We start from the raw sequence: 22566 nt of genomic DNA, 5'->3' as shown, positions 1-22566 counted from the left end.
CAAATATCTAAAGCTGGTATGTAATTACACCCCTGCTATCTGCCAGATACGGTGTTAGACACTTTCCAAGTGTTCTATCAGCAATCCTTTTGAGTGGGCTTTATTACTTAGCCAAAATCACATGGCCAATAAGGGGCAAAACAAGAATTTGAATCCTGATTGATCTGACTCCAGGATCTTCTTTGCACTACTCCACAGCTGCCTCTCAAAGCAATTAACTGATTTTTATTATATTTGTTCTGCTAAAAGAAAAAGTTATTTGATGACATGTTAAGTTTATCTTGTTTTTTATTGTCAAGTGCTATTTATTACTTTTTAAAAAACAGATACACATTTTGCAATTTTAATAGATTATAGTAAGTTTGGCATTTGGGTGTACGTTTCACAAGTATAACATCAAGGTCTGAAGTTCACCGTCCAGTAGTGTCTTATACATACTAGATAGTCAAAACAACACAATTGCAACTTCATGCTTTACTTTGAATAAGAAGTAGGGTAGTTTGAAAAAGTAACTTTGAACTCTTCAAAGACGCTACTCCTATTTTTAAAGTAGTTCTAATTCTCTGTGGGAAATAATCTTAGCTAGAAGGCAAAGATACAAAATTGATCCCCTTAAAAATACCTGACCCTACCTATCACCTGCAACTTCCTTACACACATTTTGGCAAGAATATCCATACTTGATGTGAATGTTGTATCTCATCATGTGAGGAGGCTCTTAACATCAGGATAGCTAACTGTTAATATTTTTTGAAGATCCTGATCTAAAGGAGGGTCAAGTAAATAGTAAAAAGTAGATTTAAGAAATATAATGGATTGCCTTAATCCCAACAGAAATGTTCAAAATCCTATGAGGTAGTTCTTTTTTTTTTTTTTTCCTGAGACAGAGTCTTACTCTGTCACCCAGGCTGGAGTGCAGTGGCGCGGTCTCTGCTCACTGCAAGCTCCACCTCCTGGGTTCACGCCATTCCCCTGCCTCAGCCTCCTGAGTAACTGGGACTGCAGGCACCTGCCACCACACATGGCCAATTTTTTTGTATTTCTAGTAAAGACAGGATTTCACCGTGTTGGCCAGGATGGTCTCGATCTCCTGACCTCGTGATCTGCCCCCCTCGGCCTCCCAAAGTGCTGGGATTACAGGCTTGAGCCACTGCACCTGGCCCCATAAAGTAATTCTTGAGTATTCTTGGCATGCGGTATGGTAGTCTGGCTTTGGCACCTAGTGATGGCAGTTTGGGCCTGAATGTGTAATTCCTAGATTTGCTTTGTCTGTCAGCATACCAATCATTACCAAACTTGCCATCAAAATTATATTTAAACAACATAAATGTTATATTTTATATATATATATATATGTGTATATATATATATATAAATTTATTTTAGTTTCTCCTCTTCACCCTCAGGAGGTAATTTTGAGGTGTGAAGTGGTTACAAGAGATATTACCAGAAAGAAAAAGAGAAGTGAAGAACCTGGATCATCTATAAGTCTGGATTAATTCTCAAATTCTTTGTAATTTATACTGTATTAAGTCTACAGAGTATTGTTACTGAAATAAATTTCACTTGCTGTTTTTTTTTGGTGGGGGGGAGGGGAAGCAGGATGATGAACAAAAATCTTTTAAAAAAGGCACCTGTGCTGTATTTTTACTCATGATCAATCATCAGCTTATTTCCTTACTAACTATAAAATGTGTTGGTTTTACTTTAGGGATACAACAGTACAAACTCTTACACTTCAGCCTTCAGTTAAAGATGGACTTATTGTATATGAAGACTCACCTTTGGTTAGTAATCTAATCATAGAAATGTTTTCAAGTGTATTTTTGTATCATAGTTGTGTTTCAGTTTTTGGAGGATGGATCTCTCATGGATTATGTATTAGTCTGTTTTCATGCTGCTTATAAAGACATACCTGAGACTGGGTAATTTATAAAGAAAAAAAGCTTTAATGGACTCACAGTTCCACATGACTCTGAAGGCCTCACAATCATGGTGGAAGGTGAAAGGCATGTCTCACATGGCAGCAGGCAAGAGAGAATGAGAACCAAGAAAAGGGATTTGCCCTTGTAAAACCATCAGATCTTGTGAGAGTTCCTCACTACCACAAGAACAGTGTGGGGGAAACTGCCCCCATGATTCAGTTATCTCCCATCGGGTCCCTCCCACTGGGTCCCTCTTTTGAATTATGGGAGCTACAATTCAAGATGAGATTTGGGTGGGGACACAGCCAAACTATATCAGATTCTAGTACGTTTCAGCCTAACTGGAAAGCATTCATTCATGTTCATTTTAGGAGAGGATATTTATGCACAAATTATTGGGAAGATAACATGTTTTCCTATTTTGTCCTTCTGTCTTCAGAGAGATTTAGAGAATGACAGAAATCCTCTATTGATTTCTTTTCTATTCCAGATTTTTTTTTAAAGTTTACCATCATTTTCAAATGTATACAGTTTGAAAATAGGTAAGGTTTCTAGAAAAGTTTTTAGAAGTGATTCTATTTAATAAAATATTAGCCCCGTGTTTTAGACAGCTGGGAAGATCCAGTCCTCAACTTCCTACACAAGACCTAAAGAAATCTCAGCCTGCCAGGCATGTCCCTCTGTGCACATGACACCTTTGCAGTAATGGCACAAAGAAGTCATCATGGGAACCTCTGTGGTCCACACCCCAGGGAGTGGAGTCTTTCAGATCTCCTGCCTGAGTTCTCCCAGATTGGGCCTGACTTTCCCTCAACAAAGACCGGGTTGAGGATAGAAGCTACATGTTTTCTTGTTTTAAATTCAGTTATTTTTTTATCCTAAAATTTAAAAAAGAAATTTCTTATAAGTTTTTTTTAAAATGCTTCAAAATAATTGTGTTAGAAGGAATGCTCATTTCTTAATCTGTATTTTCTTAAAATATACCATCCTACGAGAAAAATTAGGATATGGTCCACTTTACGTTATATTTCTTACTATTTTTTTTAATCTTGAGATTTTCACTTAAATTCATTGGATATCTTCTTTTATCCACCCCTCAAAAATGTTTTTAAGACTTTTCTCTAGCTTTCATCTTTCTTTTCATGATGTCACCATCAACCCAGTCACCTTAAATCTAAGACTTTTATTTTTCCTTTCTCCTCTTCCCACCCAAGCAACTGCCAAGACTATAGATTCTGCCTCTACAAAACCTTCAAATCAGTCTAATGCCTTTTATTTCCATTTTTTTCATACCTCCCTCAAATCAGTTTCCCAAACCACTTTTTAGCCAAACTATTCTGCATATTGTTGCCAGATTAAATATCCTAAAGTGTAGCTCCAAGCTCCACTTCTATCATGTGTCAACTCATAACCATTAAATTGCATCCCATTACTTAACGAGGAAGTACCTATATCTTGGTCTGGCAGTTAAACCCTTAGCAGTAGACACCCAGTCTACCCTTCTAGTCCCTTTTCTCACATTTAACTTCTACTTCAGCCAGCATAGACTGTTCATAGTCACTCATTTCTAGATTTGCCCCAGGATTTCTTGAGTTTGACCATTGATTCTTTTTGTCTTGAGTAGCCACCTCTTCTGCCCTATCCATTTTGGGTCTATTACAATTGTATACTCTTTTAAGAGCTTTAACAAATTCAGTGTTCTAATGTCCACAATGATTGTAATGTCTCACTCTTCATGACTCCTATGGCACTTTCTCTATTTGTTATACTTGTTTTAAATCTCTCCTACTCTTGGGTGTGAGATGTTGTTGGGTATCACTACCATGGGAATAATTGTAATACTAAAATGAAATAAAAAGATTACTGTAGAGTTGGCAGTTTAGTAACTACGTGAAGCTTTTGGTAGAAATCCCAAAATTTTGTTTCCAGCTCTGCTATAGATATATGTGTGTGTGTGTGTGTGTATTCTCATAACTTAAATAAAGCCAGCTGTTATAAATTCAAAGCAGTAAGTAATGAAGTTTTAATAATGGCTGTCTTCATTTAATTGTTTATGATAAATTTTCTGTCTTCAAAGGTTAAAGCAGTAAAGTTGGGTCACATTCTGGTAGTAGATGAGGCAGACAAAGCTCCAACAAATGTCACGTGTATTTTAAAAACTCTAGTAGAAAATGGAGAAATGATTCTAGCAGATGGAAGACGCATTATTGCAAGTGAGTATTTTAAAAAGCAATGTTTCCTTTAATGCATACAATGTTTATATCTCTGTATCAAATCACAAACTTAGTTGGGTACCTACTTACAAATAATAAGCCTAAGTTCAATATAACTTAAGTTGCCTGTATTGACAATCATTTATAAAAATTAATACATCTGAATCTAGCTTTGTCAGTTTTAATTTTATAGCCAGCAAGCATCTTTGAAATTTTTAGTAGTAGTATTAGTACAAATCAACTTTGTATTTTTCTACTCTGACAATACCAACATACAACCCTTGTACTCATCTCTCAGTTATTTGTGTATGATTTTTTTTTTCAATTTGCTCATTATAATAAAAAATGCTGGACTTTTTATTTTATAGGTACAGATACATGTGATGAACATGTGTATATATAAAGACGTATATATTACACACACACTCCTACCTTAGGAAGAAGTTATCCTATGTTTTTTATTATCTCCTGCCCCCCTCCCACACACACCCTTTTTGTTGTTATTGTTAGGAAAAAAAATGAAGAGAGATTAATCTTGTCAGTGTATTTAAACTACAAGGAGCAATTAAGTTTGTCTGATGCAATGTGAGACCATTTCCTAAATTTAAAATTTAAAATGTTTGTGTCCTGAAAGGACTTGAAAATCTGTAACTAGCCATTGAAAATATATAGCCAACCAGAGTAACCAAACAAGTTGAGACTAATAACTAACATCTTCAATACTCAAAGAGAGTATGTAAGGAAAACTCCATTAAAAAGGTACAAGTGCATCACCACAGAGATATTCTGGGACAGCATCATTGCAAGATTGCCATTTTTGAGCCTGAACTTAGCACTAACAAAAGCATTCTAATATTTCAGTTTCACAATGATTTTATGTGAAAAATTAGAATTTGAGTTACCCTGAATACTTTCTCTTAAAAAAAAAGATCATTCAGACTGTCAGAATTCTGCCTGTCCTTATGAAGCATTATGAGGACAGTGAAATGGAAAAGAAGAAGGAATTGCTGAAACACAAGTGTAGTTTAAGAAGTAATTATCTCCTGGCAACCTTCAACATTCTCTGATATATTTTTGAGGAAGAGTCATTATAATTTTAAACTCAAGTATGATTGTAGCTGACGTTTTGAAAAAGAGCACTTGAAGCTCTTTTCAATGTAGTTTCATGAACCATCACTTGTAGGGTTACATTTTTCATTTTCTTTACTTTTTAAATTTTTCATTTTTTATTGTCATTTTTGTTTTGATTAACTGATTAAATTTTGCCTATAGCCACATACCCTTGTTATTTTCCACTACTAAGATTAATAGGGATCAGAGTTAAAACTATTGGTTGTATTGCTGTACATGAATATGTACATGCTGAAAGATTACTTTTTGGTATCATAAAAAAATGAGAGTAGGTTCTTCCAGACTCATCTCAAATAAAGCTGTAGGTACTTCACAACTATCGTTTTTTAAAGATGGGCAACCTAAGGGTGGGGCTTAAATAAATTAAGATAGCAAGTGGTTCTTCCTGAAATAACCATAATAAAACTTTTACTATCTTAAATTATTTTCTGGACTTCCAATTCTATCTGAAATGTACACTAGCCAGTAGAAATACCTTTCACATTTACACAAAGAAAGCCCCAGTCAACTTAAGATCACTTATTTTAAGAACTATGGTACAATCCCATGATTGGAAATAAATCAACATTGTACTAATGAGTTTGACTAGGTTTTTAAGACCTTTATTCTATTAACATGTATTTAGGTTGCAGGGTGCATGATCTAAACAGGAATAACTCCTTTGCTGCGTAATGGCGGGCTCTATGCAAAAGGATGTGGTTACTGATTTGATAAAAAGTAAAGAAAGTTTGGATTATCCTTTAGCTATTCCTATTCCTTGAATTCTCTCTTATTATGGATTACTTTTTTTTTTTTTTTTTTTTTGAGATGGAGTCTCGCTCTGTCACCCAGGCTGGAGTGCAGTGCTGCGATCTCGACTGACTGCAAGCTCCACCTCCCGGGTTCACGCCTTTCTCCTGCCTCAGCCTGGCGAGTAGCTGGGACTACAGGCGCCCGCCACCACGCCCGGCTAATTTTTTGTATTTTTAGTAGAGACACGGTTTCACTGTGTTGGCCAGGGTAGTCTTGATCTCCTGACCTCATGATCTGCCCACCTCGGCCTCCCAAAGTGCTGGGATTACAGGCGTGAGCCACCATGCCCGGCCTCCCTTATTATGGATTTCTATCTTTAATTTTTTTAAGGACTAACAACATCTCAGGCCAGGCTTAAGTACCGTAAGTCTACATTTGGACAAGGTTGCTTTTTTTTAGATATACACTGAATGTATATAAGAGTGCAAGTTCCTGTATAATTTAGTATATGCTTTATCAGTGTTTGGTTCTTGAGCAAATTTTTTTCAAGAAAGTTTTTGTTTCTGCAACCAAGTTATCACAGCCAAATATCTTAGAGCTTTTTATAATTGAACAGTATAACTATGTTATCTTCAAGACTGTTGCTTGATATTTTTAAGAATTATTAAATATTGATAAAGAATAAATAGAAATTTTGTTTTTCAGATTCTGCTAATGTGAATGGAAGAGAAAATGTTGTTGTGATTCATCCTGATTTTAGGATGATTGTTCTGGCAAACAGACCTGGATTTCCTTTCCTAGGCAATGATTTCTTCGGTACCTTAGGTAAAAACTGTAATGATAATAACAATACCAATAAAAACCCTGCTGTAATGGCTGTCATTGAATGCTTATCATGTGCTATGCCACCATCATAATCACCTTGTGAGAATACTTATCATCCCCCTTTTAGTGAAGAAAAATATCTGATATTCAGAGAGGTTTTTGTTTTGTTTTGTTTTTTTCCAAGATGGAGTCTCGCTCTGTCACCCAGGCTGGAGTGCAGTGGCATGATCTTGGCTCACTACGACCTCCACCTCCTGGGTTCAAGCAATTCTTCTGCCTCAGCCTCCCCAGTAGCAGGGATTACAGGCATGTGCCACTGGGCTTGGTTAATTTTTGTATTTTCAGTAGAGATGAGGTTTCAGCATGTTGGCCAGGCTGGTCTCAAACTCCTGACTTCATGTGATCCGCCTGCCTCGGCCTCCCAAAGTGATGGGATTGCAGATGTGAGCCACCCTGCCCAGCCCAGAGAGATTATTTTTTGATAGTGTCTGGGATAATGAGTGGTGGACTTGGGCTTCATATCTAAGTCTATCTGATCCCAGAGTCTTTTTTCTTAAACCATTACACTATACTTTGTTGTTTAGGAATTCTTGGAATAAAACACAAAATGAGAAATGGTTTTACTTTTGTCACATCCCCCTAACCATGAAAAAGATTGAGGTCAGCTCTGAGAAGACTGATTCACATTGATTGGAGAGGCCCTGGGATAAACTTACTCATCAAAAGTCTTTAAGAAGGACTTCTCTTCTCTATAGCAAGTATATAATTCTGGACTTTCACACTCAATGTGAAGCAGGCCCAGTCTCTGAGTGGGATCTTTGATCTAGCAATTACCCATAAAGGAATTTATCCAAGGAATTTACCTATACAATGTTTAAGTACAAGGATAGGCACTATAGCATTGTTTATAGTAGAAAGTATGCAAACAACCCTAATGTCCATCTAAGTGGGACTGGATAAAGAAATTCTTTTGTATCCACACAGTAGAATGCTATGCAGCTGTTTAAAAACAGAGAATAAGTTTACTGATGCTGCTATAAAAAAAATCAATACTCAAAATAGTAATTGAAACAATAAGTCAGTAAAGTGGGTATAGTAGTTTACCCGTTCATGTGTTTTGGAAAAGGGAGGAGGGATGGATACATGCAAATGCTTGTACATGCATAGAATTTCTCCAGAAAGGTCCACAAGAATCTGATAAGGCGTTGTTTGCAATGGAAGTTAGGGCTGGGAATATAAAATACTCAGTTATACTGTTTTGTAGTTTTTATTATGTACAGATGTTACCTTAAAAGTTACTAACAATTCGTAGATTACTGATGCACTTAGAAATGTAATAATGTAAACACACCAAAGAAAAGTTGTTTCTAATTGTAAAGAGGTTTGAGTTATTTTATTGTTTATAGGTCACCCCTTATACCCCAAGTCACTCCTAATGCCTGTAAGAATACTCTCTGTTCTGTCTCCATCTTCCATCCACCTCCAAATCCTCATACTGTGCCATCTGCTCTTGTTTCTCTTATCTACCCCTATTCATCCTAGTCACTTCTTATTGATCTTTAGCCCTTTGCTCACTTTCATTCTCTGCAACCCTACTCTTCTTTTGGAGTGGTTGCAATATATACATGTGACCCATCCAACTCCCTGGCCTCTTGGCTCCTTGGATGTTTTTATTCCAGCGGTCCTATACCATATCTTAGCCATTCATGGCTGGTTTCTATAACTGACACTTCTATAATTTCTGTTTCCTATTCCTATTCTGTCCTCATTTGTCCTTGGGATTTTTATCTCATCCATGCATTCACCACCTCCAGTCTTTCCAGCTACTCCCTGTAGTACACCAAATCCAACAACTCTTCAAATGTGTGAGAAGCTTCAATCCATTGATCCTACCACCTTTTCACTTACCCATCTTGATATATTTTCTTCTCCTTTACCTAGGCTTTTTTTTTTTTCTTACCTAGCTTCAATTCCATGATCTTTCACATTTATGACTCCCTTACATATATTCTTCAGCTTCCCTGTTTCTCTCTTAGCTTGTCTTGTGCACTTGGAACCCCTCCGCCCTGGTTACTGCCAACTCTCTGACAACATTGAACCTACACATGTACAGCTGAATGTGGTTAGAAAAAGCCCAAAACTGACCAATGTCATTTCACATTCTTAGCAGTGGACCTCAAGTGTCCCTAAATGCAATCACACCATGCTTTGCTAGACCTTTCACTTTCCTCTTCTCATATAATTCTTATCTTCTCTCTCCTCGCAGCTCCAACACTGCTGCATGAATTTCTTTTTGTTTTAAAATTATACAATACTTGAACATTCAATTACTGCAAGTGATTGAAATATAGAAGGGCTTATGGAGGGGAAAGGGAAATTCTCCTTCATTTTCCCACCAGTCTCATTCCTTTCCCATTGCTAACCAGGATTCAGTTTACTGACTTTCTTTTAGATTTCTGTTACTTTCTCCTGTCTTCCTACTGCACTGAGAAAAATGAAAGCAATTAAAAACGAATGTCCACAGACTCCTACAACCAAGTCTTCCACCTACGATGTTCTGCTTTCCCACTTGTTGCAGGTCAACTGTTTGCATTCCCATCTAGAGGGAGTTCCTCCAGATGAGCACCAGATCCCACCTTCTGAAGGTTGCTGCTCTAGCAGTTCTGCCCTCCCTCTTCTGTATCAGCAACTTCCCTACATTATTCCCATCTGCAAACAATCAAGCTATTTCCTTCATCTTCAAAACACACACACACACACACACACACACACACACACACACCCCTCTTAATCTTACTCTTTTTGCCACCTATTGCTACTTTTTTTTCTTCTCCTTTGTAACAAAATTCCTCACAGTCCTTTGTACTCAAAAGAGTTGTGTACACTTGCAATTTCCATTTCTTCTGCACCATCCTCACTTAAATTCATTCTAATCAGATTTTTGCTCCCATTACTCCACAGAAATGGTTCTTATCTAGGTCATTAGTGACTTTTCTTTTGCTAAATCCAGTGGTTGATTCTTAGTCCTCGTTGTACTGAATCTACCCGCAGTATTTAATATATTATATAGTTGATACAGTTAGGCACTTTCTTCTCCTTGATGCATTTTCCTTCACTTGACTTCCAATACTTCTTCAAGTATGTTCTTGGTTTCTTACCTTAATAACTATTCCTGCTCAGCCTTATTTGTTGGAGCTTGTTAAAATGTCCCAAGGCTCAGGCCCTGGTCCTCTTACCTATCTATACTCATTCCTTTAATAAAATCAGAATGCCTCATGTTTTAGACTACCAATTATATGCCAGTTATTGCCAAATATTCATCTCCAGCCCAGACCTTCCTCCTGAACTTCACACTCATATCCAGTTTCCAGTTCAATACCTCCTGTCTTGAATTTAACATGTCCATGATGAACTTACTTTTTTTTTCTTAAACCTAATTTATAGTCTTTTGTAAATCTCTCTTAATGACAACTCCAAATTCATTTTTTGTTTCTCTCTTTCTCTTATGCTCTTTTCCATATATCCTGCAATCTTATTGGCTATACCCTCGAAATATATTCAGAATTATCGTGCTTTCCCCATCACCTCCATTTGCCGCCATTCTGATCTGAACCACCATCATCTCTTACCTGGATTACTTCAAATAGTTCCCTAATGGGTCGCCCTGCTTCCAGCCTTATTCTTGAACTGTGAAATATCTAAGGGTTTACTCTACTTTTAAGCTAACAAGTTAACTTGCCACAGAAGGCTTTCATGGAAGAAGACACTAGACTCCTGAGTCAGAGACAAAAGAGGAATGAGTCTTCAGCAAAAGCAGTAGTCAGAGTATCAGCATTTGTGCTGCTTCCTCAAGCCCCAGTTCCCACAGGGCAACAGAAAGAGGGCCAAATGATACCTGCACTTACAGTGAGATGCCTTATAGAAGAGGAATCCTGAGCTTAGGTAACCCAAATTACCTTCTTACAGAGAGAGAGAGAGAGAGAGAGAGAGAGAGAGAGAGAATATATCTTCCAAGGCTGCACTGTGTGCTCTACAAATATTCTTGGAAATACAGTCAATGTGGTCAGTGCCTCTGCTCACAAGGTATTTATCTTCCTACGCCCTTTTGTGGTCTGTTCACAGCATAGTAGTCCACGCCTCTGCTAAAATCCTTGGTGGCTTCGTATTGTATTCTGAGTAGAGGTACAAGTATTTACAACAGTTTTCAGTATCCTACACAGTATGTCTCCCACATCCTTCTATGTCTGTAACCACATGTCCTGTACTGCTTGGTGCTGCTCTATCCACTTCCTCTATTCCATCTACTCTGCTCTCCTGCCTCATCCTTCCACATGCCAGGTATGCCTGCCTTAAGGTCTTTGGATTAGCTGTACCAGCTGCCTGTAATGCTCTTCCCCCAGGTATCAACATTTGCTCAGATGTTACCTTCTCATGAGGTTTACCTGACTGACCTCCCCCATCATCACCATTTCTACTGTCCTCATTAATCATGATTTGATGAGTGAATGAATGAGGGGTCAATTATCTTTTTAGGTTAGTGATAGGTTTTATTTCCAGCAAAAAAGGCAAAAGCCATTCTTCACCTTTGTATTTGAAAAGCTTTAGTATATGAGATAAAATGTTGAAGATATCATGGCTTTCATTTTATTCAATTGCTTTTAAATACACACATACAAAATAATTGTTCAAATGGTTCCTAAATCAAAGTAAGATCTTATTGCTACCTTACTAGATATCGTCATTTTCTAAAATGAATATATTAAATAATGTAAGTCTATTTACTTTTACTTCCTTTGATCCCTGGTCTCTCAGATTATGAATCATAGAATTATTTTTCTAGTACATTCTCTTTTCTCTGAATTACAGACGAAATATTATGTTTCTATATTCTTTTTCTTGATTTTAATTTAGACAATATCTCTACAGGTTTACTTTACCAAATACTCTAAAGTGTATTCTATAAATCTGCACAAGATACAGATTGTTTAAAGAGTGATGCTACTAATTCTCCCTTTTTTAGTGCATAAAGCAGCATTTTTATGAGATAGATGTATATAATTTTTGAAGATACTCAACATCTGTTGAAGTTGAAAAGGTTGTCTCAGAACCATTTGAAGAATATATTCCCATTAATAGAAAAGGAATAAATTATCTAAACTCTGTTTGTGTATGTGCATTTTTTTAAGAAGTACTAATACAGGTCTGGAAAAATAAATACACTGAACATTAAGACTCAGTGCTTTTGGGGGAGGGAGTGGCATTGGCAGAGACTTAAAGGAGAATTTTTTTTCCTCTTTGTATTGGAATATCTTCCCATGAACATGTATTCAAGTATTACGTAAATTTTTTAACAAAAATAAATTCATGGAGATAAACCATCCATCACCCAGTTTTCTTTTCTTTTGCCTCAGTCATTTGCTTTCTTCTCTGTACCATCCTATTGTTGGATGGGCATTCTATGCTTCGATGAGCAACCAATGGCTCTTTAAACAACCATTCCATTTTTTCCTGTGACATCGTAATGGATTCGTTGTGTGCTGAATGTGAGTCTTTTCTCCCCTTTAGGTGATATTTTTAGCTGCCATGCAGTTGATAACCCCAAACCCCACTCGGAGCTCGAGATGCTCAGACAGTATGGACCAAATGTGCCTGAGCCCATCCTTCAGAAGCTTGTGGCTGCCTTTGGAGAGCTGAGGAGTTTGGCTGACCAAGGGATTATTAACTATCCTTATTCTACCAGAGAAGTTGTCAACATAGTCAAACATTTACAGGTAGGTATGGCACACACCTGTACATAAGAGCCATCACTCTCTTCTTCTTTATTTTTTATTTTTTCAGACTGTACAGTTCGTACCAGAGTTTTTAATTTCCATAAATATAATAATGAGTCAGATTACATAACTTGAAATGTTTATAATCTAAGTTATAAATATAGTAGGCCAATGAACATTATTATCTGTTCAGCTTTTAAATTAACTTTGGCAAAGTCTTCAGTCATTACTGAGGAGTTAGGAAATTTGGTGGAAGGCCGTTGTTAGAGGGCAGGTGAGGCAAGAGAATGAGTCAGTGGGGAAACCTTCCTGTTCTGTTATTAGGCTTTTTACAACAAGCATGTGGTATGTGAGTAAAAAATGTTTTTATTTTGAAACAAATCACATGGAGACAACAGCAAACAGAGTAGGAACTAACAGTACTGATTAAATACCTGTAAATACTGCAAGAAAATTTTATGAGATAGAGTAGGCAGGAGAATGAAGTTTCCTGCGACAATGTACAATGTGTTCTCCACCTTACTAAATAAAACAAACAAATACAAAATGATGTAAGTCTTACTTACAGAACAAATAAGGGTCTCCAAGCTAACAGTCACAACCCAACAACTCTTGACCTCCGCCCTATCCCCAACCCTCCAAGAAAACCCTAGAAAGAAAAGTAGAAAGGTGGGGTGGGGAGAGTACACAGAGGGGAAGATGTTGATCCAAGGATACAAAGTTCCAGTTAGACAGGAGAAATAAGTTTTTGAGATCTATTGCACGGCATGGTAACTGTAGTTAATAACAATGTAATGTGTATTTTGAAATTGCTGAGAAAGTAGATTTTAAGTAATGGTTGTACCATAAAGTGTGTTAAATGATGGATATATTAGTGTGATTTAACCGTTCTGTAAGGCATACATACATTGGAATATCACATTGTACCCCATAAATATATACAGTTATTATTTGTCTATTAAAAACATATGGAAAAAACAAGATTAAAAATAAAAGCTTTGTTCTGCCTATAAAACCATAAGTCCAATTCAGCCAGCTCAGAACCCATCACCTAAAGAAAATCAAAGCAGACCCAGGAAAGGACTCAGAGGACATGAGCAGTGTAAATTCAGTTGTAGTCATACTTGTTTTCTTGCCCTCTACTGCTCCCTGTTTCTCTGTTGTTTGTCCTTTTTAATGTTCTTTCCTTCTTTTCTTGTTGCTTTATATTTTCTTCTTCATTTACTCACAGACCGACTTTTCTGAAAACTTCTGTATAGATATTTAACATGCTCCTTTACTTAACTAGCATTTTTTAACTGTTTGATCTGGTACTCATATTAAAGGCAGGAGATTTCAGAAAGCAGTGACAATCACTGACACCAGGATCTAGGCACTGCTCTAACATTTGAGAGGAGGAACTGTTCCCCCTCAAATTCTGGCATTTATTTAAAAAGGAAAATATTGTTAAGTCATCTGAGCAAACATTAAAAGAGAAAAATGTCTACATTTCTACTACCCGCTTATCTGACAAGGCCAGTAAATTTCTGCTATAGTTCGTTTGATCATTATTGTCCTATCCATTTCATAAATCTTTATAATGTTGTATATTTTATCACATGCATAATAAGGGAATTTTTTTTTTAATACAGAAATTTCCCACTGAAGGTCTCTCCAGTGTAGTTCGAAATGTGTTTGACTTTGATTCCTACAACAACGACATGAGGGAGATATTGATTAACACATTACACAAATACGGGATACCTATTGGAGCAAAGCCTACCAGTGTGCAACTGGCAAAGGAGTAAGGCAAATTCACTGTTGATCAGTATTATTCTGATTTTTAAATGCTGATAGTTCTTGATTTACCATTGCATTCTACAAAACTGATTTGCTATAGAAATTACTTTTATGAGTAAGCTTTTCAAATATATGTATATGTTGCTATTTGCTGGCTGCTTTTCAGTTAAATAGCATTATTTATAGGCCTGTAAATTGAAATTTTTGATTATTATGTATGTCCCATGAGTAGATGTAATACAGTCAAATAAAGGGAAATATTTGTTTCTTTAACAGTCTCAGTCCTTTTGTTGAATTACTATGAGTATTACTATTTCATAATCCAGTGCACACCATTGTACAAACATGAAAACCACATAAAGAGATAATGTACATTTAGTTGATATGTTCTTATTTCCGTACTATATAGTTTTCCTTATGATAATTTTCTAAATTTATGATCATGTTAACTAGAGAGATTTTTGGTTACTTATGTCAGCTTCATAGATGAAAGAGGTAGTAAGAACTGGTGGGTTTATTTCATGCGAGCTAGTTGCCTACCCTTTATTTTACAATCATAGGCTGCTACTTAATGTTAGTTAAGAATCTTGCACATATGGTGTTGACCAGAAAAGTAATTGACAGAATTTTTCAGTAGAGTAATTAAGTCAGCACAAATTCATTAGAAAATAGTTTTCAATATGCCTAACTTACGGATAATGCATCTAATACCATCTTTGTCTATAAAAATAGTTAATTATAAATTCATAGGGGATAATAATCGCTTTTAAATTACTGTTCAATTTTAGCCCCAAATAGGAGACACTATCTTTCTGTAGAAAAAATGTGTTAAATGTAAATATAAATCACTGATTATATATAAATATAAGTCAGTGATTAGCAAAAAAAAAGGTGCATATATGTATATATAAAATCTCCAAGGTGTATACTCATCCACATTTATTGATTCTTTGAAGTCATTATAAAAACTTGTCAGGATATATGCCAATAGACATAAATTATTAAAGTATCAGGAACTTTTAAAAGAGAAACAAATATTTCCCTTCTGTGTTAAAAGAACAAGATGGACTTATCTTAGAAATTATATTATCCGTGCATTGGTTTATATTATTAATGAATAAGTAAATTATTTTCCAGAAAAATGACCGGGTGGCAATTGCAAATGCACACATCTTTTTGGCACAATGCTATTTTATTGATTGATTAGCAGTCCTTATGGGCATTTGAAACTAGGCCAGTAATTTAATGGGTATAACATATTGTCTGTATAAGAGAGTTCAAGAAATTCTCTTTAATATGCAAGATTTCTATTAGAAATTTTCTTTAATATGCAAACTTAAGTTATTTACTTCCTTTTTGTAAACTCTCTTTATTTTTAGCTGGAAATAAGATGGCTTTTATTACCATTAACAAATTTATATAATTAGAGTACTGACTTTATGGGAACTAAGCTCGTGATTTTAGAACAATTTCTTTTTCTACTCTTGTACGACTATAAATAAAAATTAAAATACATGTTAATTGGTAAGGTTAATCATGAGAAAATTTTTACTTCGAAAGCAATTTTAGTTTCTAAGGAAGAAACTAAAAATGGTTTAACTTATTCATTGTCATCCTCAGTTCTAAACAGAAAAATTCTTGCTATGGCAAGTTAATTGTAACTCTAGTACTTATGAGTAGAAGCAAAAGTACTTTAAGCCTGGAAACAAGTTGGTGACACTCTTGCATTACAAGGGGATGGAAACAACTAGTTGTCCCCCAACCGCATATAGCTAGAAATAGACTTAAGCAGATGTGAAGGAAGAGTGAATTTTCCTTTTAGAAGGAGCTCATAGTAGGTTGTAATTTCCACAGTCATTCAGAGCAATTTTTTCCTCATCTGTTAATTGCAATAACTTAGGCAACTCAAAAGTAGTGTTCTTTTATTGCCCTTCACAAAATTCACAGGTTCCATAGCAATTTCTATCAAATTATCAGCCTTGTACTTAGAGAGAGTAGGATGACGAAGTGAACAAAGTAATGGCCTGGGAATTTAGCAGTTAGTCATATGTTCACCTGTCTGCCTGGATCAGACATGGAAAAACAGGTGAAAAGAGCCCTCAAAGAGCTCACCATTCTGTTTTGGTCATTTGAATTTAGAGAAGTTACTTAATTAATTCTCTATTGGTATAGAGGGCCTTTTCTTATAAATAGCATATCTATTTGATTTTTTTTAAATATTTAAAAAATATTTTTAAATATTTTAATATTTTAAAATATTAAGTACACTGGGAGAAATTATTTTTAAAAATATTTGATTTACCATCTAAATCAGGACATTCTTGAGAAAGGCAGGGGGAGCTGTTGACAATAATTCTATAAAAAGAGTGTAAAATAAGACTGCCCTGGCCAAGCCAGAATATGTGATTATCTTCATTGTAGATCATCAGTAAGGTTCCTTTCTATTCTAACATCCTTTGAATTTTAATATATTCTTAATGTTTATCTCATCTGTAAAAACCAACATAAAAATATGTGATACTAACACTTTTCATTCCCCCTCTCCGCCCCGCCCCCCAAGTGGTGTACTGTTGATGGTAATCACATAGACCGCTGAGAAGTTAGTCTTCCCCATGCAGTCTTTGATTTCACTTTGACTTTTCTAGACCTTTTGCTAAACCAATTCTTCTAGGCTACTTCTACCCAGCTCTGCAGGTACTGTTAGTGGGGAAGATACACATTGGATTTCAGTTCCTAAGGAAGAAGGATAAAATGGTTTAAAACTATTAGTATCTTTTTGCCCTGAATGAACAGTTCTCACTACAACTTAATTTTCATGTTCTCTAATCCGACTGCAATGCCTATTGATGGGAGTAAAGTTACACTGAAACTAGAACAAGATGATCATACCCACACTCAGGGTGGGGATGGAAAGATAATTGGCCACCCACTACATATAGCTAAAAACAGATATAAGGCAGATGTTCTAGAAGGGGGAATTTTTTTACATGGGCTGAGATAATACTAAACCACTGTTTGTGTAGTTGTCTGTAGCACCTTCTTCCTCAACTGAAATCAGAATATACTTGTCTGTTCAGTAGTGGTGATGTTATTTTTGTGTTGTTTTGCAAAATTCCCAAAAAGAGAGATGCTGTCACTTTCCCTTTTGTTCTCCTAAAGAGTGCAGCGATGTTATCTATCTCACAGGTCTCTGCACATTTTTTAAAGGCCCAATGTGATGAGGTGAATTTAACTTGTCTTCTTTAGTAAACTTTTGCTAAACCTGGTATTTTTAGACTTTGAGCCTTATTGGGTGGTTATTTTATTTTACTTGATCCTGCAATAATGGAGCTCTTCTTCCTTATCTACAAATATATTCCCAGACCTTAGTACCAGGATCAGAATTGGCTACCTAGACCCCACCCACCCACTGCGTTTGCCCCTTTCCACTAGTACTTCCTGAGGTTTGTTATTGCTCCTCTTGTAAATTTCTAATATATGGGAAAGGACATGCCAAGAGAAGGCAAACATAGCTAAATAAGGAAGTACACTGGGAGAAATTATTTTTAAAAATACGAATATTATGCTTTATATGGGAGTTGAATTTAATTCTGTGACATTTGTCCTGTAGAGAAACAACTGTATGCCATCTATGAATCAAGAAAAGATGATCATCCTCACACTCAAAATGGGAATTTGTCCTATAGAGAAACAAGACAATTGATGCTGTATGTGTGTGTTGCGTGTATTAATGTCATTTTGTCAGTATTGTAGGGAGAGATAGGAGGATTTACGTTAAAATGGAAACTCTTGAATTTTAAACGTTATTATTGGAAATATCTTTGTAACATATATATTTAAAGAGAATTAGGTCCAAACATCCAACCAAAGCCATAGATTATCTACTATACTTAAATATAGACAACTATAAATATAAACTTTAAAGCAAAGTTTGCCTGTTTTTTCCTCAAGTGAACTTTTATGTCTGAACTTTCTTTTATTTGGGAATAAACATACTGCTAGCACATTAGCACTTCCAAATTAAAAAGTGTGTTTCAGAATAATTTATGAAATCTGCTATACTGGGAAAACATTTGTTTTAAAGAAAGAAAAAAAAATGCTGTCTTTTCCACCAAATTTCCATTTTAAGAAACTTATACACTATTTTATCTTAAATTTGTATGTCACTCTTACTTTACAGTTCTTAAGATGGGAAAATTGTCATTTCATAGATCAACAATGAAATGTAAATACTCTACTTCTAAATATAATTATAATAACAATGTTATGATTATATTTCATAATGATGGTAGTACAATAATATTGATGATGGTAGTAGGAACATTTATAGATAACTAAGTACCAGACATATTTCCAAGCACTTTCTTTACATAAATTTATATAATCCTCACAGCAGACCTATGGCATATATATAATATTATTGCATCTTGTAGATGAGGAATTTGAGGCACAGAGAAGTTACATAGCTTGCTGGAGGTTAGAAAGCAGGGGTAGAGCTGGGCTATATGTAATATTCCAATTCTAAGGATGATATAAACAGATTGATATGTAGATGATAGGGAATTTCTAAATCAGATTAGTTATTTAGATATTGAAAATTATCAATAGTTTTGGCTTAAAAGGACCTTGGGATTTTTAGTAACCAACTTGGAACTCATCATTGACCATGATGTCATGTACATATAATATACAAATTCTTATTCTTCAAGGAGTTATAACAGATTCAGATGCTTCGAATTTAGCCATAGTTCAAATTGAAGAGTAACCACAAAGCAGATAAATAGAGACTTTTGGCACAACAGAGATCATTTTGGAGACCTCTTCATTCTCATTTAATTTTTCTTTTCTTGTGACATATGCAGGATCAAGAAATAAAACACAAGGTGATTCACTTAGAAAAATAAAAACCTTAGAAAATTTTGTATGACCACCATATATAAGAAGTATACTAGCCATCATTTCTTCTTGATTTGGAACACAAATTTATAGACTCTTCTCAAAGATTGTGGTAATTTTAAGAATAAGCATACAGAAAAATTGTCTCTATCCTCTGAAGTTACCTTCATGTGTTTTTCTCTCCCTGCCTTCTCTAGGAGACACACATTCTATAAAATATTTAAATATTCATTCTCTGTGCTCCAAGTTCTTTGCCCTCAATTCTGTTAATATTTGAGTATTACTCCTGATTAAAGTAGCTGAGATTGTGTGTTCATTTGTGTGTACTTCAGTGTGTGTTACAGGATTGTACTTAGTATTTATCTTTTCAGAGCAGTGCCAGATGTGCATATTTGCAGATAGAAAGCTTCATCTCTTTTGAATTTGTCCTTGAAAGGATATCTGCCTAGAATTGGTTTTCTGCTTTAAAAGTTTACATAGTTTTGCCATCAATAGCAGCTGCTACTTCTCTAACAGAGAACAACTATGGAGTCTTCAAAGTATCAGAGGCATCAAAAAGAACACCCCTGCCAGGGCCTCTCTTTGGAATACTTTTATTAGATTTCTCTTTGAAAGTCCGAATGATTATCAATTTACTGTTTATCATACTAACATAAAATATCCTTTGTTTAAAGTTTTGTGCCTTTCTTTCATTTTCCCAAACTATTATATGCCATAATTTTCCTTTTGTAATCATAGTTTTTTCAAATAAGTTCATGATGTTGATCATGGAGTTCTAAGGTGTACAATTCCACTCTGAATGACTATTTAATTTCATTTCAGAAAAGAGCTGTTAGTTTCAAAAATGATAAGGTCTACTTAATGACACCTCAAAAGTGTCATAAGCAGAAGAGTGGTGATGAGTTTTATATTGTCATAGTCTTTGCCTTGTATTCTCTTGGCATATTATGAAGTAGCTTCACAGCTATTCCATTTGCTTTTAGCTCATTTATGGGGATACAAAAAATAAGAAAATATCAAATCTACATAGAAACTTTCAAGATCTGTGAATCTTCTCTCATGCATGCAGTAGCACAGAATGATTCTTGATCCCTTAAGCATTTAAAAGTGATGTTTTATGAGAGCCTGTCTCCTAGCTGAATAGAAATCACCAATCCCCACCTGTAGCTATCATTTCTAAATAAACCTGCAAAGTAGAGTGCATCATTCGTTGAGGCTTGTAAGTGAAAGAGATGGTTGACATGTAATCAGAATGCAAAGCGAAAATTTACCATAGTAGTTTGCAAGTTGCCATTGAGATGAGAAACAAGTAGGTCAAAATGTTGGCAGTTATAATATAACCAAACATTCTTTCATTTACCAGACACTTACTTAGTGGTAAACAGCGTATAGGGAGTGTGAATTACAAAGGTGATGAAGACTTATCATCTGCCTTTGAAGCCATCACAATTAACTGGGAAAGCTGTCAAGTGAAAGATTGACTTGTAGCCAGGAGTGGTGGTGCATGCCTGTAGTCCCAGCTACTCAGGAGGCTAAGGCAGGAGGATTCCTTGAGCCTGTAAGTTCAAGGCTGTGGAGCACGATGATTGCACCTATGAAGAGCCAGTGCACTCCAGTTGGGCAACATAGCTAGACCCTGTTTCCTTAAAAAAAAAAAAGAGAGAGAGAGAGAGAGAGACAGAGTGACTCATGTGAAGTTAGAGCCCCACAAGAGGGAACCAAGACTCAGGATTGCAGCCATCTGCCCTGGGGAAGAGTCAGTGAAGAGAGAGAGGCTGAATCATTAAAGTATTCTCCAGGCAAATAAAGAAGGGAAGAACACTGGAGACATTTTAAGAAAACATGGTGCATTTTGGAAACTAAAGACTGTTTGGCAACTAACTCAGGGTTAAGTGAGAGCATGCTGAATGGTGAGGCTGAAAGAAAGAGATCAGAGTTTCAATCAGAGAACAACATGGTTACCTTTCTAATTTAAAAAGACTCCTCCTCTTTGGTTTTCTAAAGGTAATAAACTGAAAGGCGGTGAACCTAAAGGCAGGAAGACCTGTTGCAAAGCAGTTGCAGTAACCCAGGTGATGAAGAATGAGGCCCACATTGTGGTGGTGGCAATGAAATAGAAGTACAACAGCAAGAGAGGATTAGGTGGCAGAACTGATGGATTCTGAATAATAGAGATCCAAATGAATAAGATGTGAAGCTTACTCTCGATGCATTAACACTCTAGTAAGGAAAACATGTAAAACTACCAACCTTATTATGCAATGTTATATTCAAAGTGCTATATTCACAGTAGGGTTTTCATCCTGTGAGTCCTTCTTGTGAGAAATACAGGAAATTTGTCTCTGGGAAAGTTTTCAACAACTGGGCGAGTTTCAGTCCCAGTTATCTTGTTGTGGATGATTAGAAAAGGAAAGAACGTAAGATTAGAAAATACTAAGATGCAGCTGATAAAGCAGATGGCAGAAAGAGAGAAGACATTTTTTCAGTGAAACGTGAAGAAAGATTAAGGAAAGGAAACCCTGGCCCCAGAACTGTAGTCTTGCAACTTCCGTGAGGAGGAAGAGAGCCAGAGATGTGTGGAGCAAGCTGACAACATCTGCATTGGCACTGAGTGACGCTGGGCAACAGCACTAGACTACAGTGTCGTTCTGGGTATCAGGGAGTATATTTGAGAAGTGCCTGCCAAGAATAGCAAATTTCCCAAAATCTTCCATCTCATAAATCTAGATTACTCTGCATTTCTGTGATCTCTTCTGGACCTAGGTGGCAGAAGTATACAAGTCTAAGTTATGAAGTGGAAGCCCTAATTTCTAAATGCAGAACCAAGCACAGAAAGGGAAAATATGTACAGATACTCACATATACGTCATTTGTAGCAAAGCAAAATTAACTTACCAACATCCTGTGAGACCGTAGGGAAGTGACATTCTGAAGTTTCTAGCAAATAAAGGAACATATTACTGGGAATTAATAATGGTATCCATTGTTACTAAAGTATGTAAAGGGGCATCTCTCTTTAATATGCTGGCTTTTTCTTTTAGTACATATGAAAATATTTTAAGGGATTTCTTAGTTCTGACCTGCTCTCTAAATTTTTTTCTCTCTCAGGTCTTTAATGTGAAAATTACAGATTCTGTAGAACTTTATTCTAAGAGTTTCTAGGAGTTTTGTATGTATAAATTTATGTGGAAACCCAGAAATGTAAGGAATTCATTTTTCCCAGAAAGGAATATAGAGGAGTGAGGAGTAATGCAAGTGGGAGTAACATTTGAATTGGCACTTGGGAATAAGAAG

The 22566-nt window shown here is 35.8% G+C and overlaps 1 protein-coding gene across 3 annotated transcripts in view; it reads left to right on the top strand.

Annotated features, from left to right (window-relative positions):
* The window catches only part of VWA8 (von Willebrand factor A domain containing 8), a 381025-nt gene that overhangs the window by 220503 nt on the left and 137956 nt on the right, over positions 1 to 22566 (top strand). For all 3 annotated transcript variants that reach the window (XR_012426882.1, XM_005585735.5, XM_074021913.1), the window contains exons 22-26: positions 1712 to 1787; positions 4003 to 4138; positions 6707 to 6826; positions 12392 to 12597; positions 14229 to 14380. Coding sequence is in view for 2 of the 3 variants with exons in the window: in XM_005585735.5 (XP_005585792.3) it covers positions 1712 to 1787; positions 4003 to 4138; positions 6707 to 6826; positions 12392 to 12597; positions 14229 to 14380 (690 nt within the window). In the remaining variant the exon portion in view is untranslated. The remainder of the gene's footprint in view (positions 1 to 1711; positions 1788 to 4002; positions 4139 to 6706; positions 6827 to 12391; positions 12598 to 14228; positions 14381 to 22566) is intronic.

The sequence above is a fragment of the Macaca fascicularis genome, chromosome 17, assembly GCF_037993035.2.
Source record: "Macaca fascicularis isolate 582-1 chromosome 17, T2T-MFA8v1.1".
NCBI classification, from domain to species: Eukaryota; Metazoa; Chordata; class Mammalia; order Primates; family Cercopithecidae; genus Macaca; species Macaca fascicularis.
This window is presented reverse-complemented; position numbering and strand designations above follow the sequence as displayed.